The sequence below is a fragment of the Myotis daubentonii genome, chromosome 6, assembly GCF_963259705.1.
Source record: "Myotis daubentonii chromosome 6, mMyoDau2.1, whole genome shotgun sequence".
NCBI lineage: Eukaryota > Metazoa > Chordata > Mammalia > Chiroptera > Vespertilionidae > Myotis > Myotis daubentonii.
Window position 1 is genome coordinate 65,442,398 of NC_081845.1, and position 19,538 is coordinate 65,461,935.

At 32.5% G+C, this 19,538-nt stretch overlaps 1 protein-coding gene across 46 annotated transcripts in view; it reads right to left on the reverse strand.

Annotated features, from left to right (window-relative positions):
- The window catches only part of RIMS1 (regulating synaptic membrane exocytosis 1), a 411,771-nt gene that overhangs the window by 141,287 nt on the left and 250,946 nt on the right, over nt 1-19,538 (reverse strand). For 44 of the 46 annotated variants that reach the window (XM_059701185.1, XM_059701187.1, XM_059701184.1 and 41 more), the window contains 3 exons: nt 3,044-3,111; nt 2,380-2,490; nt 684-783 (listed from right to left, as the gene is read on the reverse strand). In XM_059701185.1, the coding sequence (XP_059557168.1) occupies nt 684-783; nt 2,380-2,490; nt 3,044-3,111 (279 nt within the window). Of the gene's footprint in view, nt 1-683; nt 784-2,379; nt 2,491-3,043; nt 3,112-10,420; nt 10,509-19,538 lie in introns of those variants that run through there. The other 2 variants (XM_059701227.1, XM_059701225.1) reach the window with 1 other exon arrangement.

The following is a 19,538-nucleotide window of genomic DNA, read 5'->3' on the forward strand; positions in this document are numbered from 1 at the left end:
GCCTAGAAATGTTCTCTTCTTTATTTGTACCTACTGGCAGGGGTTTACCATTCTATTCTAGAACTTCATCGCCTTCAAAAAAAAAAAGTGAAATTTTTTACCTTATATATTCTGTGTATTTTTCTTATCTTTTCTCATTTTTACAAATAGATGCAAAACATATACAAACAGTTTAATTGTCTGTACTCTGCTCTCAAAATAAAATTAGTTGCTCATGAGTACAATATATGTCACATTTAAATTAAAAAGTATTTTATTATATAATTTATATAAGAAATGTGATTGGGTTTATATTTTATTAAAAACACTGATAGTGAATAAGTGTTTTGGGACCAATCTGAAAAACCAGTATTTACTATAGCTTAAATACAAACTAAAGAAATAAATAGTGATAATACTTTTTCACAATGCTAAATTGTTTATATGTTTGTAACAACATTATGAAGCCATCTATGAAAATTAGTAATCTTTTGGTATTTTGCATCTATTTATTTTTACATAAATAAAAAACATTTCTATACTTGCTTTGTCCAAACTGCTAGTGACAATATCAGGAAAAAAAATCTATTCATGCATTAAAATTAGTTACTTACTTCATTGACTTATCTATGACTTACCCAAATTTGAAAACCACCAACTCATGCATAGAGTACACATTGTTCAAATGTGAAAGGAAACTTTACCTGCTCTTAAATGTCCAACTACATCTGCAAGGCTACCCTTCTTTACTTTGGTGATGAAGGCACCAAGGCGTCCTAAGTCAGTCATTTTTCCTCCAACAACCTGGATAATTATAAATTTATAAGTGCCCAAGACTAAAACATAAGATTTTAGTTGAGGAATTAATCACATCAGTCTCTTATGATGTATTGAGAATTGAATGTGGGGACATTAATGAAGTGAAATACATTTCTGATTAAAGAAGCTGGAAGCATACTTTTAAAAAGAAAACATCATCTCATTATATTTAAGATGGCCATATATCCTAAGGAAGCTTATGTACTGATTACTTGTATTGACCTAACAACACAAAGGCGACATGGATAGTGAATAACCCTACAAGACAAGTGCCAGTTCTTTCTCACTTACCATCAAACACAGGAAGGGTTTGACACTGTTTACATTAGGGTTCATTTTTCTTTATCCTCTCAACTCATGCCCACCATGTGAATTATATTTCTAAATGCAGATAATGCCCCATTGGCATTTCTGATCTTGATCTCTTTTGTATATTTAGTGGAATGTAGGTCTAAGACATAAAGACCAGGAATTCAGACCAACAACAGACAACTTTGGGGAAGCAATTTACCACATTCAAAGAATAACAGCCCAAATTTATCTCTGTTACTGAACATGCGAATGAGCTCCTCACCTGAAATATGTGTGATTCAATCTAACTCTCAAAGCCAGAGTTTTATTACTGAATATTTAACACTCTCACCTGGCTTTTTCACTTAGTTAAAAATAAATATATGAGAAAGTTTCTAAGTTTAATTTCTTCCAAAGCAGAGACTACCTGTGTATAATTAGAAGTTGGAAGGATATTCTCAAAGGTTGAGATTGATCCATAATTCATAGGGATGTGCCCATTAGGGTAGGTGACGACAATTCCTTCATAACAAGAGAAATTAAGGGTAATAATAAAAAGGTGATACTATTAAATACATTAACTTAAAATTTTTTGTTGGTAATAGTCAAGTGGCTTGGAAGAAATCAAACTATCACACAACTATAAAACAATCTCTTGGTAAATAATTTTAAAGCCACAGCTTTGAATGTTCCTCTGTTTTCTAAAGGAAATAAAACCACGAGATTTAACACACATGCACAAACATAATAAAACAAAATGTATGCACCTATTTTTCCTACAATAAAATATAATCTTTTGTAATTTATTAATTTTTAATTTTCTCTGTTAAAAGTCAATTAATATTTTAAAGGATACATTTTGCTCTTTTGATATTACCATAAATTCTACTGCACTTACAAAACAATATCACTAATGGTGTTTTATGTTGCTTGTCAAGTATAATAAAATTATGCAGTCTGCATTATCTAACCTTAGGACCACACATTAAAACCTTTTTGCTATAAAAATTGTACTTGAACTTTATATTCAGAGAAATATTCTTTAGTTTTCCTATAATCCGTTGCAGTTTTCTAACATATTGTCATATTAACAACGTATTTTTAAAATATTAACCGAGATAAAATACTAAATTTACCATAAAACATCACTATGTTAACACGGCATTCACTAGAAGGACTTTATTTGGAGAAGAGAGGAAATATTTAAAAGTCATTGTCAGATGCTTTGCTGAATCCAGTCCATACTGTAATTCACCCTTTAAGAAACATTTTAAAAACCAGCATACTTACTTTCAGACCCAGTAATGCACCTGATTCTTTGGGCATAGTTGTTCTCTTGTTAAGAATAACACGTCCAATTAATCGGTCTCCCTCTTTAGATGGTTGCCACGTTACAGGATGCTATTAAAACATGAATAAAGTTAAAGAAAATTTGTTTTCTTTCCTGTAGACAAATAATTAAAGTTGTCATATGATGTGATTTCTTCAGTTAAAAGACACTGTAGAAGGAATTCTTAATTCTTGTGGGCTCTATCCTTGGATTGTGACAATTTTCATTTGCAGTGGACACTTATTACCTTAAATAGTTCTAAAAGTAGTCAGCAGCTGAGTACATCCTTAAAAATAGTTCTGAAATAAAATTAATTGAAATTTAAAACTGTATCTGCTTATATAAAGAAACTGATTCTGTATTTTGAGTTGTATTGTGAATTTTGATATACTTAACCAAATAACATCTGACTTCCAGTCATCATTTAATAATTCCTTTTTATTAAAATTTTTATAATTATTCAGTGATAACTTTTTTATTCAAAACTGTTCTGTCTTAAATGAAATCAATGTTTGCTCTCATAAAATGTATAATGGAGCATAATAAGATTACTATCTATCACATAACAGCAAAGGACAATAAACATTACCCTTAAATTCCAAACTCAATTCTCAGAAAACTTACCGAACTAATCGGTGATGTTTCCCGACTATGCCACGTGGCAGGATCCAACCAGTAATAATCCAAGTCACCTGCACAATTAAAAAAAAAGGGGAAGTGTAATGCTTTAAAGAGTAGAGAATGCTTTAATCATTTTAAGTATAACTTCTTCAATCTATGAAAGTTATGAATATCATAATCTTGACTGTGTGTATCCCAGAAAGATAATCCTCTTTGCAAAGGCTGTGACTTGAATCCTTGGAATGAATGTGTGTTACAAAAGCACTTCAGACTATAGGAGAGCTTTCTTTAACTGTCACCATCAGGCTAGAAACACACACAAAAAGTATGGAAGGTACAGGGTTAATCCACTCCACTTCCCCTCCATACCAAGGCACAGCCTGCCACCTAGTGATGCTGGATGAGATTTTATTCACTGAATTGAGATAAGTATTAAAACTTAGTGTCTCCCTTTCTACTCTTCTGAACTATATCATATCTTTCAAAATTATCCACTGGCCTCTATCCTCTTCCCTCATCAGCTAAAAAAACAAGACAAATACTTTTGGACATGGTGTGGAGTAATTCAATATCAAGAATAACTTTTGGCAAAAGAGTACATACAAATGACAGACTATTCAATTTTATGAAAGCCATAAAAAAGACCTTTACAATCCTTACTTTGTAAACATGAACTTATGAACCTTCAATTTTTATTGTTTCAGCTTAAAAACAGAATGCTAAAGAAAACATCTGAGAAAAAAAAAGTTCTGGAAAGCATCAGTTCTTTCAGTAATTGTATAGGAAGAAAGGACAGAGTGGGTAACCCATGTGAGAAAAATGATCTTTTACATCTCATACATGAGACTAAGTCACTTAAAATGTTTCTCCCTGTGGATCTTGAAAGAGAAAATGTTAACAGAGTGAGGAAAGCATGCCATCTAACAATGAGATGTCTAGCTGGTTATTGGGGAAATGTTTGGTTGATATCTCTGAAGGCCCTAAGCAAAAACTTTTTATGTAGATGACACGCCTGGCAGATATAGGCACTATAAAATGTAATAGGAAACAAACACATCAAATATGGAAGCATAAAAAACCCGTACACTTCAGTTTCTCAGTGGCTGCTCCCCTTTCTTTTTTATACAATATCTTAGAAAGGTTGATGGAGAATGTTATACATACTACAATAAATACAAAAATGTTCTTCAAATATGTCATATAGGTAAAAGTAATTTGTTTTATAAAGGGTTGAATATTAAAAATTGCATTAGAAGAAACTATATTCTGTTAAAATTTACTCCACATGAGGTCTCTAACCCTCTCAAAATCATTTACTTTAAAATAAATACACAACTTGATGTCAATAATTTTAGAATTTTAATCTTCTACTGGACCACTTCGGTTAATGAAATATAAGAAAATTTGTAAAAGGAAAGTTTTTTTCTCCTTTATTTTTATTGGTTTTAAAGGTCAGATACTTATTTTTAAAGTTGCTGTCTTCAGTATCATAATACTAAAGTTTTATTTTCTCTTGAAAGAAAAAAGTATTTATAATGATAAAATTAAAATTAACTACAAACATCATTCAAAATCTTACTGCAATTTATAAAGCTTTCTCACTAAAATTTCATATACAGTGTAATAAGGTCTGATGACTTCTTAAGTGCTAATTCGTTTTGAAATACTGTAACAAAAATAAAACAACTTAGATAAAATTAGTAATTTGAAAGCTGCTTTGAGAAGTCTTTGAGGTTAAACAAAAACTGATGAAAATCCACCTTATTTAAAAGACTTCAAGAAAACAAAGTTTGTTGTATGCTTCAATAATATGACTTCAATGTTAAAACTTTAGGATCTTTCTCTGACTTAAGGCCCAATTTTTCATGCAGTGGTTCAACCCTGTGTTTAAACCAATTTATCCTAAGTATCTCTAGATTAACATATCTTGTGAATATTTGCTTATATGTAAATAACCAAAAGATGATTTTTCTGGTACATTTTGATAATGATACCAAGCACTCTTTACTATGAAAACATTGCTTTCAAGCAAAGTTATTATATCATCTATAAGCTTTGTAGGATAATGATCATGAATGGAGAGTTTAATTTAATTGGTTTTAGATGGGACAGACATAGTTGCCAGGTGATTTCCCTGTGCAGCCAGCAATAATTCGTACCTTATCCTGGTAGTGGTAATATGGATGCTACAGATTTTGCAGCTTAAAATAAAACCATACCCCCCAATTTTAGGCATAGATAGTATTGTCGATATATACTAAAAACATACAATAATATTTTTATATTTTAGTATACAATTACACTTCCTTAACATTCTGAACAAATTCTAAAAGTTTTCTTATCACTAATTTCCATTATCACCCATTAAAATAAATTCTAAAACTTAAATATGTAGTTTTAAACCATATTTGTTTCTTCTTGCCATATAATTACTAAATTTAAAGATATTATTGACTTTTTAACTGCTCTAACTTGCCTTTATAAGTCACATCTTTTCCGTATTAATAGAATAAGCAACACTAAATAAAACTTTCTTCTAAAATATTTGGACTCTAGCATATCATTAATAAAAAGCATTTTCCTGGATTACTTTTCTAATATGTGATGAAAGGTATTGATTTCAAGTGGCATGGCTACAAAATGATAAATTCATGGTACAAGGAATTAATACAAAAGCATTTTGGTTCTAATGTTCAATATAACTATTAAAAGGATAAGTTTACTATTAATATTAACTTAGATCCAGGAAATGTCTGAGTCTATTGAAATGGTTCAAGTTCACAAATAGCCAAATTTAATGACATGTTATAATTTTAAGCATTATTCTTGTGAATTCTTTAAAAATAGACTTTTATCCTACCCCCTGTGAAAAATAGGTTAAACAATATATTCGCACACAACTTTCATTGCACAAATAAAAGTGAGTTAAAATGACACGTGAGCTTTCTGTAAAGAGAACTAGCTGTCCCTACACTCAAGTCATCATGATTAGAGTATGTAACAATGCATAAACTTGCATCTTGATGATTTTAAATTTCATATCTTATAATATCTCATGTCAAGGCACAGCAGATTTCAATAAGACCAAAGTCAATTGAACAAAAACACATTCTAAGTAACATAAATGTATGATTGAGTGTGAGTATATGAAATCTGTACGGAGAAAACCACAAATCTAATTTCCTACATTACATATCTATTTAACAATTTTCATGAACCAAGTTACATTGAACCAAGTAGAATGTTCATCTAATGTGCAGGTAGTAAAGGAAAACTTATCTACACTAAAGCCTTGCAGTATTAGAAAATCTGGAATTCTTCTTTATCTCCAGTGAAATACACAGCATATTTTTAAAACATCATTATAATGAATGGTGATTAAGATGGAACTCAAAATGATTACAAAATTGACCCACAGTAACTCTCCACAATTTCAAATACATATCATAATTGTGCTGCCTGTCATCTTAAAAAATAAATAAATTCTTCTTCCTGTATAACACAGATTGTTGACATTAAAAAAAGTATAAAACTCAGACCAAAAATCAGAAGAATCCTCCTTCCCAGAGATTTCCTATATCTCTTAAAAGTTTTTCTTTTTTTTTTTGCTTATCCTCCACAAAAGAATGTGTGTTGACACTAAATAAAGTTAAATAGCTACTAATCTACTTTATTATAGCACAGTACATAAAGAAATTAAAATTCTGGACAGAAATATATTTATTAAATGTTTTATGCACTGCATACACAAAAACCAACTCAATTCTAAGAATGTGTTTGTAATTTGAGACAAATTAAAATGCAGAGTACCATGGTCAGCACACATGAGTTAATAAATATGGCTTTGGTTATGATGTGATAAAAACATACATTTTAGCTCATTTTAATATTTCACAAGGACATACTTTTCATAGACAGTAATTAAAATCCAAGTTTAAGAACTGTGGTAAAATCTTAACTTCTCATTAATATAATGAAAATACCATTTTGAAATATTTTTCTCCTATTTTAGAAGACTATTTTAGATACTTTTCTGTCTATAAAAGGTGTGTCCACTCCCATCCATAAGTTATATACAATAGTGGAGCTAACTTTGGAATAAATCAGCAATAATGTGCTATGCAGCGAAGTTCTAGAGGCCTAATTTCGCCTAAATTAAATTAGCTGCCAGGGATAAGAAACAATATTATTTAATAGGACTTACTTTTTAGGCAATAAAATAAAATGGGAAAACATACTTGTTAAATTTAATTATTAATCTGTGAAATGTGAAAGCCTATGTGTAGTGATGCAAAATTACAAATGAATTACTGTCAGTCTAAGTTCCTAGTATACTAAAAATATTGGTCCTCAAATACTCTTTGGTGTGTTCATTCAAAATCCACATCAGTGTTCACCCATAATTTGATGGTAGGGCTAGATGCATCTCCAACCACTGGTCTTCAGCAAGAATGCTTCAATAATTCTAAGAAACGTAAAACCCAATTTCTGGTTTGGGCCCAGGACACATACACAAAAATTGTCATTCCTTGGAAGAATTACATTATCTCCAGCCGTCAGGGATTCATTAGAGTGGCAGTTCTCTAAATGCAGGTTAGAAATTTCACTTTCAAAATTCCCCTTTGTTCACAATATGTTCTGTTTCTACCATAGAACCAACAATAACATTCTCTCTGTCTCTTCAGTATATAAATTTGATGGTTCAAGTAAATGCATCGACTATTATTAATTTAACTAAAGAGGTGTCAAAGATGTTTGTATTTAGAAATTATTTATGCTCAACAGAACCTGCAGAGTGAACTACCTCTAGGGAGAGATCACGTATCTGCTTTAGGGCCTGTGATGCCATCTTGTGTTTTATAAGTAGCTTATCTCTAAAAGGAGAATTTCATTAATATATTTAGTTGAGGTGATACTTTTCTGATTATAAGTCCTTTTTGGTGAAGTTGCTAATTAACTTTTGGAATGCCAACCCTACCACCACCGAATTCTACAAAACAGTTGTATCGAACTCAGAATCATTATTTCTGATTGTGCTCTGAGCTCAGTCATTAAAAATAAAGGAAGATAAGGCCTCAACTTGGAAAATAATAACTTATAATATATATAAAAATATATATTAAAAATATTTCCAGTAATAATACTGATAAGCTTTTCTGTCAATTTTAATGAGATGTAAAAATTAAGAAAATATGGTTTTTCTGCCCCAGAGTTTACTTATTTGAAACTTTTTTTAAAAAATATATTTTATTGATTCTTTACAGAGAGGAAGGGAGAGAGAGAGTCAGAAACATCGATGAGAGAGAAACATCGATCAGCTGCCTCCTGCATTTCCCCCACTGGGGATGTGCCCGCAACCCAGGTACATGCCCCTGACCGGAATCGAACCTGGGACCTTTCAGTCCGCAGGCCGACACTCTATCTACTGAGCCAAACTGGTTTTGGCACTTATTTGAAACTTTGAATAATCAGTGAACTACACTGTATTTTAATTTCTCTATCAACATTATTGTATCTTATCTGCTATTTATAATTATTTTGTTTTTTATAAAACATGAAAACTAGCTATTGTGTAAAAAAGAGCATTGTATTAGAAATTGGACACTTGTGATTCTGATCCTAACTCTGCCATTTTAGGTGAATTCTCTTGATAATAGCCCTTCATTTCTATAAACCTTATCCTCCTCTGTAAAATGGGGATAATGCCACTAGTTCACAAATATTTTACGAGGATTAAATGAGATATGCTAGATTTGTAAATTACAAAGAACTTTAGAAATAGATTTTATAGTATAATTACATAGTTGTGATTACAAATATGAAATAATGGTGTTATGGTTGAATACCTATCATAACTAATATAGGTAAAATCAGGTAAAATCTTTGTAAAATATGTATGCTGTGAAATGGGCTCAGAAAAATATTAAAGTCACTTTGCTTATAGAAATTATTAATTGGCTTGGTATAAGCCAGGTGCTCAAGAGTTCAGAATAAATGAATATATTTTTAAAATTCCAATTGTTAAATGATGAGGAAATAACATATATAAAAACAATAACATAAATCTTCCTGTTAATTTCCACAAAACCTATGTAAGTCTAAGGGAATAAGAATATGGCTACTTTTATAGTCAAGCAATCTACACACTGAAATGTATACAGATTAACAACTAACCAAAAAGATCTGAATAATTAATTTAATCAGCTTGTATCCTTAATCTAAAATTAAGCATTTGTAATTTCTTCTTTATATAATATTTTTAAGTGGGAGAACAAAATACATGTGGCACGTAAACCAAATATTTCAGGCTGAATTTCTCCAAATCAGGAATTAAGTAGGCCATTTTATGCCTTTATATATTTTCTTCTGATGAATACCCCTGAAAATGTTTCCTTGCAACCAGCTTATATTATACCTTTAAAATTATTTGGTATAGATATTAGCTATGGAATGCACGTTAATAATTAATATCCTAATGAGTTATAAATATTCTAACTTCCTCAGATTTCATTCCTTTCCTCATATGTCTCTTATATTCCTAAAAAAATAATCTAAATAATAACAAGATTGATGGTCTTAAAAAAATAACAAGTTTAAATATGTACTAGGGTCATCTGGATGATGGGGCTTTGGGAAAAAAGAAAAGTGCGTGACTTTACGTTAAATAGGCTAAAAGACATTGAGAAATAAAAAGCTATTTGAGATGGTAGACGTTAGTCATCAGTTTAATTTTTCCTAATTTTGAAAGGTATATAACTTAGATTTTTGAAAGCATATGAGGCTTTAGGTTTCAGAAACACTCCCAAAACACCATGTTGTGCAATGACCCCTTTACTCGTTAGCTCTGCAGTGAACTGATGCTACAGGACCCAGAAGTGGTTGTAAATGAAAGTTCCTGAAAGTTTCAAGCAATAACAACAACAACAAAAACAAAAACTACGCATACATACATAGATGCTAGCGTGCACACACATACACACACACACACACACTTTTGTGCCTTAGAATAACAAAAGAAGGGTATTCATGGTCTTCTGCAAATCTAGACCAGACTGTACTAGTATTTATTATCTGTATTAAATAAGAAAGTGTATCTGAAGAAAAGTCTAAGATGATTGATAGGGCAAAATGATTTCCACCAACAATAGTTTAGAGAGGAATAAATTTCATGTATAAATATGGTTTGAGGCTTCATGACTGAAAAATGTCTTCCCTAGAGTATAAATACAGAATAAGAAAGTACCCTGAATAGCAAATCACAAAATTAACCATCTTAGGGAAACTTTTCTGTTTCCTCTAACACAGTGACTCTTCATCATTAGGAATTTGGGAAGTGCTGCACACAGGAGGGAAATATTTTACTGCAACTTTCCAACTGACCAGGCTTCCACATTGACACTGAGTATTCCATTCACTTGGGAGAACAGGTTGTCACGTGCAAAGCCTCGGAATAACCAGCCAGGAAACCCTGTGGAAAAAATCGGGGTTTATTTGTTTTCATTGTTTGGGGACTGGATGTTACCCACAGGCTAAAGAAACTGTCGTGCTGGGCAAGTTCACAGCATATATTATAAGAAAGCACTCTAGATGTAAATCTATTCGATAAAGAAAAATGTTAGTTTTTATCCAGACCTCACATCCAGGCACTGCTAGCAAAATAAGATTAATTTGCAATAATAATTCTGAATGCCAAGTCAATTTCTACCTGCTTCTTCAGCCAAAGATATAAAAAAGAATAATATGGAGATCAATACATTATTATGGTTTTGGTGATATAGGTAATAAGAATAAGAGTCAAATGATGATAAAGATGAATTTAAGGATATATAGAACAAAATGGAAGTACTTATGAGGGATTGATACTGCTTAATAAGCTTTAAAACATATGATTAAGCTATAAAATATTAGAAAACAAACTTATGCTAGCAAACATTTGGGTAATATAAAGAGATGTTTTAAAACCAGAGTTCCATCAAAGCAAGTTACTGTAAATGTTGCTTATTTCCTTTCTTTTTGGTTTTGTTTTCTGTTTGTTTGTCTTTGTTTTTATTTTGGGTATGCAAACAAAAAAGTTATAGAAACAGTAAAGGACTTTTTTAAAGCTGGGAATTCCTTGACTGGCAGTGGGAAATCACTAGGCACAGAAGTTTAGAAAAGATGTTTAGGCCTCAACATGTTCTAGAGAAAAATGCTAAGTATCCGTATTCATAAACCATCAAAACTAGAGCCATCAGAAACTAGGCTGCAGAACACTGCAAGGTCACTGGTGTAAACCTCCGCTGCAGTGCGTAAGAGGTCAGGCAGTATAAAAGCATGTCCCTTTCAATGTGCTCCAGCTCCATTTGATGGAAGATAATTTAAGCAACAGAAAGCACAAAAAGCAATGAAGGGGAAAACGTTATATTCAACAATACAGATAGCATATATACTTCTTCTTATAAAGCCAACAAAGTTAAGGTAGCTCAAAGATTAACCTATTGACTCAAGAAAAGATGTCCAGAGTTCCTAAATATTTAAGGTTTGGATTAATCACTCTAAAATGATCTTTTCATGATAATAGTTTCAAAATATCTTCATCTTACATTTTCATAACAAAACCAGTTCCATTAAAAAACCAGGGCATCTCACTGGCCTAGACTTAAAATGCTCAACATGATGTTGTGGCTTGGTCGCAGGGGCTCTCTTAAGGATGGGCCTCTCCTCAGAAATGCTTGGCAAACCCAATTAATGCCCAGTGTGTCTGCCTAACATTAGATCAATGGCTCCACAATTACTTAGCCGTACCAAACTACTCCCAAGCTCACTTCAGAGGGTACATATTTTTTAGGACAATGTACTTCAATATTTTTTAAATATTTAATTTAAAGCAATACCTACAGAGGTCTTTGTGTGGGATATGCAGTAAATCTGCTAAGATATTATAAAACTCTTAATTAATCCAGACCACCAGACAGCCAGGCACCTGTACTTATACTGCATTTCCACGGAGTCCCTTTCTCCTCACTGCTCCCAATATTCCTTTTATATACTGCCCTTAGCATATCACTCTATGGTGATGAATATCACTACATAGTGATGAAGTTACTCACATATAGAGCATGCTGCTGCTGCTATCTTCTCTGTGGAACTACACAGTAAAAAACTTCTTTCTGGTGTCATTAGCAGGAAAAATAAGTATGTACCTAAATGACTGGTTCTTATGTTACGGAAGCTGTAAATTTTGCAACTGACAGAACTCTTCTCAGAGCATATGTGCTAGAATGTTTATGGTTAAAACTGTAACCAAATTTTCTACCCTTTCTCATCAACTGTTTTACGTACTTTTAACTTATTTCAAATGGCTATATATTTACATTTGGTAGCTAGCTTATGTTGCTTTTAGTATTAAGGTAGATTATAAAGTGAGAATTAAAGTAAAATTAAATGTTTATACACAAAACATAATTTAATACATTTATCATAACCATTTTCATTAAAGGTTAGATTTTTTCATTCATCAATCTCAAAATATCTGTAATACAATGGGAAACAACTTAAAAATACAACTGATGTACATGTGTTAGCTTATCAATAGCTTAAACAGCAGAACTTAGTAAACATGTATTTTACTAGCCTATTTGTAAATCTTGCCAAAGAATGGAAAGGAAGTGAAAAAGGATTCTCATCTGGCAAAAACCAGTATCACAAACCTGAGGTCCATGACTTTACACCTTCAAAAGCCCAGTAGACTTTCACTCATAATTTTACCATTATAATCCTAAGAGTCTGTCTGTTATTGAGTCCCATAGAACTAGTGAAGATGCACATAGCTAAACGCAAAGGAACTGGTACAGACAAGCACATTGACAGCAAGAAGAATTCACAAGAATGGGCACATGATAATTAAAAACAGAACAAACAAATCAAACAAATGGGTTAAGGCTCTTTCTGCCTTAACACTGTGATACTATGAGCATAGTATTAACACTGTGATACTATGAGGCAACATAATAACTGATGTTAAAACAATAGCCATCAGACAACAACTAAAACAATTATTGTATGAAACATGAATTTTTATGAAAGTAGGATGCAATCCCTTTTCCAGACTTCCTGGTGAAAAATAAACAAACAAACAAAAAAGAATAATATACAATTCTGATGAGAAATATTTTAATTAAAATAATGAAAATAAAATAAATAACAACAGCCTGGCTAACAATTGTTTAGCATATTGGAAAAACTCAGTTACCTAGAATGAAGGATTTAAAGCTAAGATTTTATAATTCCAAAATTAAATCATTACTCATCAATGTAAAATAAATAGAAACGTGGACCCGTTTATCAAATAGTGCTTTAGATTTACAGTGTTATTACAATCAAGGATTCAATGCACTATAAATATTCTTATTTTCTCCCTTTGAATGTTATATTTTTTGATATTTTGTGAATGTAGTACCAAAAATGGAAAATAGAGGCTTAATTGCTCCTTGAATAATGTCCTACACACACAGTGGCTAAATTGTTTTCTAAAGATACTTACTAAAATTAATGTCTCTTAAGAGTAAAACAAAGTGAACAAAACTATCATTTCTGGAGGACTGATTATGGAACTGAATTACACTGTGAAATTAACAGATATTTGATGAAAAAAATAAAACTGAATATTGTTAGCATTGATATCTAACATTTTCAGTGACATTAAAACTGAAATTTGAAATTAGTCTTTGAAGAATTTGTTAACAATATCAAATTGAATGCTACTTCAATAACATTAAGAATAATAATTTTTCCTGTGTTCTCTAATGTAAATTGTATAAATTGATACCAAATCTTTCTAATTAAGATAGAGTGATGTCACTCACAAAGACAGTAAATATCATTAAGTAATTTCTCCCAATAAATATGAGCACATTTAAAATTGACAGAATAAGTCCAATGATCTTAACAATATAAGATCATATACTGTACATGATTTCCAATTTAACCAACCCAAATTTTAGCTAAAATGGCCTACTGACCACAGCAAGAATGAGCTGGAGAAATGGATGGACCCATGAGAAATACTAAATTATAACAGTGATTATAATAGTTCCAACATTAAGAAAAAAAATAATTTAACTTAACCTTTCCCAAAATATAAAGATATATGTCCCCAAATATAAAGATATATATATAAATATTATTATAAATATATAAATATTATATATATATTTATATTATATAAAATTTGAAATCAAAGTAAAGGCTTAAGGCTTATCTCTATTTTAAAATGCAGGAGTCAGTCAATAATATCTATTACACTCATTTTCTTCCTATCTGGCAAAACTTTAAGTAACATTTACTTTTAGGTATAAAATGCTTATTATTCATGTTTAAAATATATCTTTAAAAAACTTGGATTCAAATAATTGTTACAACTGTATTCTAATGGCTAAATACTAATTTTTCAAATGAGAAACTCTATATTACTCTAGCCTGGCTATTTTGCTTTTTAAAAGAAAAAAATTGAAAGGGATAAAAAGCAGCCCTGGCCAGTGTACTCAGTGGTTGGAGCATTGTCCTGTACATCAGGGAGTCACTGGTCCCATTCCCAGTCAAGGGCAGGTACTTGGGTTGCAGGTTCATTCCCAGCCTGGAGTCAAGTCGGGGTGCTTGAGGGAGGTGACCAGTCTATGTATCTCTCTCACATCGATGTTTCTTTCTCTTTCCCTCCCTCCCCTTCACTCTCTCTGGAAAGCAATGGAAAAAATATCCTCAGGTGAGGATTAACAAAACAAAAAAAGAACAGAATTAAGAACATCGAAAGGAGACATCTTGCAGGCCTTTATAATTTCACTTATCAAGAATTTCTATAATTTTGTTTTCTAAAGTGATGCACTAATAGTTTTAATGACAAAAATTACACACACACACACACACACACACACACACACACACACACACACTGGATCTTTGGGCCTACTAGCTACAATCTTCGTTCACTGTGAGTATTTTAGGTCAAATACCCAGATGTGCAGTTAGTTCACAGGCATTAAAACTATACCCATTGCAATTCAGCTTCATACAACCAGTCCAGGCAAATGTGGCGACTAAAGAGAGTCTGTTCAAAGATTCTGGATGTCAAATGCAAAAGGGACAACCTTCAAGCAAAATCACCAAAAACAGATCCTTCTCCTCATTATAAACCATGAGTTTCTCACCAATATTTTAAGGTGATTAAACAGATATTTAGGAATTCTAATTTCATACTCAATTTTTCCATCACTTTTACATCTTCATGTAATAGTTCTGATGATGACAGTAAAATCTCATAGACCTCTATAACTAAATGTCTGATCTAGAACAAGACGAGCATATGAAGTCAGGAAATCACTACATAGTAGTATTTGTCAAAGAAGTCTTTTGTCAGAGAATAAGAAAACTAGTCTGCCTGGCATTCTGAACAGAAACAAGCCCTAGCCAGCCCTTCAGGTACAGATGAAATAATGTTGGTCCACACAAAGCACAGTCCCCTATTCATCTAAATGAAAGCTCTCTATGTTGTATTTGAACTTTCAGTCATCCCTAACCCCTTTACTTACATCAGTATATTTAATCATTTATTTATATTTTTGGACAGTTAAGCCTGGGGTGGATTTTTTCACTGTGTTGTGGAATAACATAGCCCATGAAAATATCAAATGGTAATTAATTATTCTTTTAAGCAAGAGCATTTTGAAGCAGGTCTAGGGTTTATCTATTATTCATAGAAGAAAAAATGACTTACCTTCATGCAGGCAAGACTTTTTCTACCACTGAATATCATGTAATTTGTTTTTGTAATACTTTTAATATATGATTTCAGAGAGGAAGGGAGAGGGTGAGAGAGATAGAAACATCAATGATGAGAAATAATCATTGATAGGCTGCCTCCTGCACGGCCCCCACTGGGGATCAAGCCCACAACCCAGGCCTGCGTCCTCGACCGGAATCGAACCCCAGACCCTTCAGTCTACAGGCTGACTCTCTGTCCACTGAGCCAAACCAGCTAAGGCTGTTTTTGTAATCTTTAAGGCAAGGTTTTAACCTGGGTTATGTGACCCCTTTTATATGGTGCATAGAATTAAGGGATACATATACCCTTTAAAATTGTACATAAAATTTTGTGTGCATAACTGTTTCTCTGTGGAGAGCCCATTGCTTACTTTATTTCTCTGAGGGTCCCATGATCTCTCAAAATTAAGAACAAACGGCTGAAGAGCTGGGGTGAAGGAGTGACTCAGACCAGCACATTGCTATCTTGCCTTGGTGGGTTACCTTTAGCTCCCAGAGTTATTCTATCTTGCAGGTCCTCATCCTAGCAGTATACTTTCATTAAGACCCCGATTTAAGCTAGGAAATCAGGAAACTATGCTCAGACAAAATGAGCTTTGTGATTACATACAGAGGGCAAGGGAATTCACTTGCCCTCTGTATATAAAAAAGCACTTTTGTGAATTATCAAGAGTCTAATTAATCATAATTTTAAAAAGCCTTTAGTATCAATAGGCAAGAGAACTTACTACATATACAGATGGGCCAATATTTCTTCCCTGATGAGTGCTTTAAACAATTTCAAAGACATTTACTAAAAAGAAAAATATAAAAAAATAGTAACAGATTTCATATAATCTAAATAAATCATTAGAAAACATAATCTTGGAATAAAATTTCAAAGTGGCTAAAAAACTGTTCTAATTTTTACTACCAAGATTCAAGGCCTAAGCATTCTCTGAAAGGAGAAAAAATAAAAAAATAAAACAAAAGAATAAAAACCAAACAAAAAAAAAACTGCAAGGCTACCAGTTTCTTTTTATAAAAAGAAAAAAAATCTAAAAATCTTCAAAAGCTATGAATAAGTCTAAAATATTTCATGATGTTATACAATTAAAAACTTGTTTGTTAGAACCCATCTTATTACAATCACTATGGACCATTTTCTGAAGTCAGCTTTGAAATTTGTTCAATATTTACAGTTTACCAAAATAAGAATTGATTTCCCAGGTCTTTAAAACTCATACAACTTATATAAAACCTTCTTTGAAAACAATGAATTTAAATTAACTAGACATTCAAAAAATTTTGGTTGCATTTCTACAAAGAACTGACCAATTCATTATATGATTATGACAACTACCTTCTTAAAGATAAAAGTTGGCCTACTTGAAGCAGGCTAAGTAAAAATCTAAACCCATTTCAATAACCTACAATTCTCAGGCATGAAAATAAGTATCATAAAAGTCTTCTTATTAATATTATTATAATATAATTACTAGTTCTTTCATTGATTTATCTACTTTATAATTTCACATGCTTATTCCTAATCTTGCTGGCTTTAGAAAATTGAGAAGAACAGAAAGTGCCTCTGGATTACTTGGAGAAAAATAGGGAAGAATACATACTTGCTGGTCACTGGGATTAATTTTGTCTTTGTTTTTCACATGACTTCCATCATTTCTCTAACAGAACTCTTCTCAGAAACAGTCACCAGATATGCTTCATAAGGAAAATACCTCATTCTCCTGAGGAGTTTCCCAACCATGCACTAAAACTACAACACCACATAAAATCAGAAAGTTGGAAGAGACTTGAGCTGACGACCTCTCTTACAATGGAGAATCAGTTTACTAATAAAGTTATTGCCCTCAAACCTCTTTGTGTGGAGATGACTAATCTGACTGGTTCCTTCGAGCTAGAGAGAGAAATCGATCCTTGCTTTTCTTTCATCTCTCATGTGCATCTGTGTGGGAGCATGAGCCATCACTGCCTCAGCCTTTCTCTCATCATGAGGTGTGTCTATCATTGAAAAGACCCAGTCAGTATGACAGTGAACACAAGATTCATAATTCTTTTCAACTAGCAAAGACTAGCCACTCTGCAAGCACATGGCTCAATTTACATTAAATACTTCTATTCTCCCAAAGAACACATTTAATTAAACAAAGAACTTGTATGCATATATGCATAACCGGTAGACACAGACAATAGGGTGGTGAAGGCCTGCGGCAGGGAGTGGGGGCGGGGATGGGCTAGAAGGGGTCAATGGGGGGAGAAGGAGGCATATGGAATACTGTCAACAATAAAGATTTAATTAAAAAAATTTAAAAAGTCCAGACTCATGAATCAGGAGCAATCTGATTCAGACTTTTTAGAGTGAGAGGTTGTTGACTGTGTTTCTTCTAGTTGCCTCTGATCTTTTGGATTTTAAGCTTGCCCTTAGCAGAAAGTGGACCTCTTGAAAGTCATTTGCTGAGAAGAGCAGCCAGGAGCTTCCCCCCAGATGCCCTCAGCAGCACGCGCTGTACCTGAGATGAAGCGAGGAGGCAGCGAGGGTGCTCACATCCCTGGCAGGCTTTCAGAGGGCCCAGCAGCTCTGCATCCAGGACCTTATCTGGCTGCAGCAAAACACATGATGCCTCCTTCGCCTCCCAAGGAGTCTGACAGCAGGTGCCCTCAAGACACCTCAAACTTGCTCAATGCCTACTTGGCAAAATAGTTACAGCAGAGCCAAGAGATTTGCTGGTTTAATTTAAAAGAGCCATAATCTCCTTTCCAAAAAAAGCCTCAGTTGCTAAAACACTGCAAAGGAAGGAAAAAAAAAAACTAAAAGATTTATATGTCTTTTATTAATAACTGCATACCTTTACAAACTGAATAATAGTCTTTTTGCTACACAGAAATGACCGTCAGATGATCTTGAGCATCTGAAAAATTCCATGCCCTTCCCACAGAGAATAACATTAGAGTCTTTTTCCAAACTGGCAGAATGGAAACAAGGGCCAGAAAGGGTTAGTTCCTCTGTTGCCCAAGGTCACACACCCAACTCTGACCAAAAAGACTGTTTCCCTTTCCTTCTTTCTGTCTGGGCTCTGTATTCCCCTTATCTGAACAGTTTTCCCTTTAGTCCAAAGCTTAGCATCAGACAAAAACACAGGAATTCCCAGGACATGCTCTGAAATAACTGTCGACTAGGAGAAACAAGGCCTTGAAGCTTTTGTTTAAATACTTCAAAACAACAATCTACATATAAACCGATATCTTTATATTTTTAAGAAGACTAAGCTAGGAAGCTTCTAATATTAATGACATCACTAAACAGGGAAAACAACTTTCTTTGATCAATCACAAAAGGAAAATATGTTTTTCTGAATTAACTGTGTAATATACATACATCAAAGTAAGGGTTAAATACTAAGTTATAGGAGACTGTACGCTCCAGATATTCATTTAAGACATGAAACATAACAATAACTTCATGTAATGCAACTGGAAGATCACCATGTATTCTAAAATGATATTATATTTGTGTAATTTCCATGTTCAAAGTAAAATAGTTCTCATTCTCTACTGATAGAATCCACTGAAGCATTTTAATATCTTACTCTTTGGATAATTAAACAATATATTGCATTAATTTTACATTTATGCATAAGGTTAATATTATGGCTTAGTTTACCTGTTCCTAGGAGCAATGTATGAAGTAGTAGGAACTGCAGAA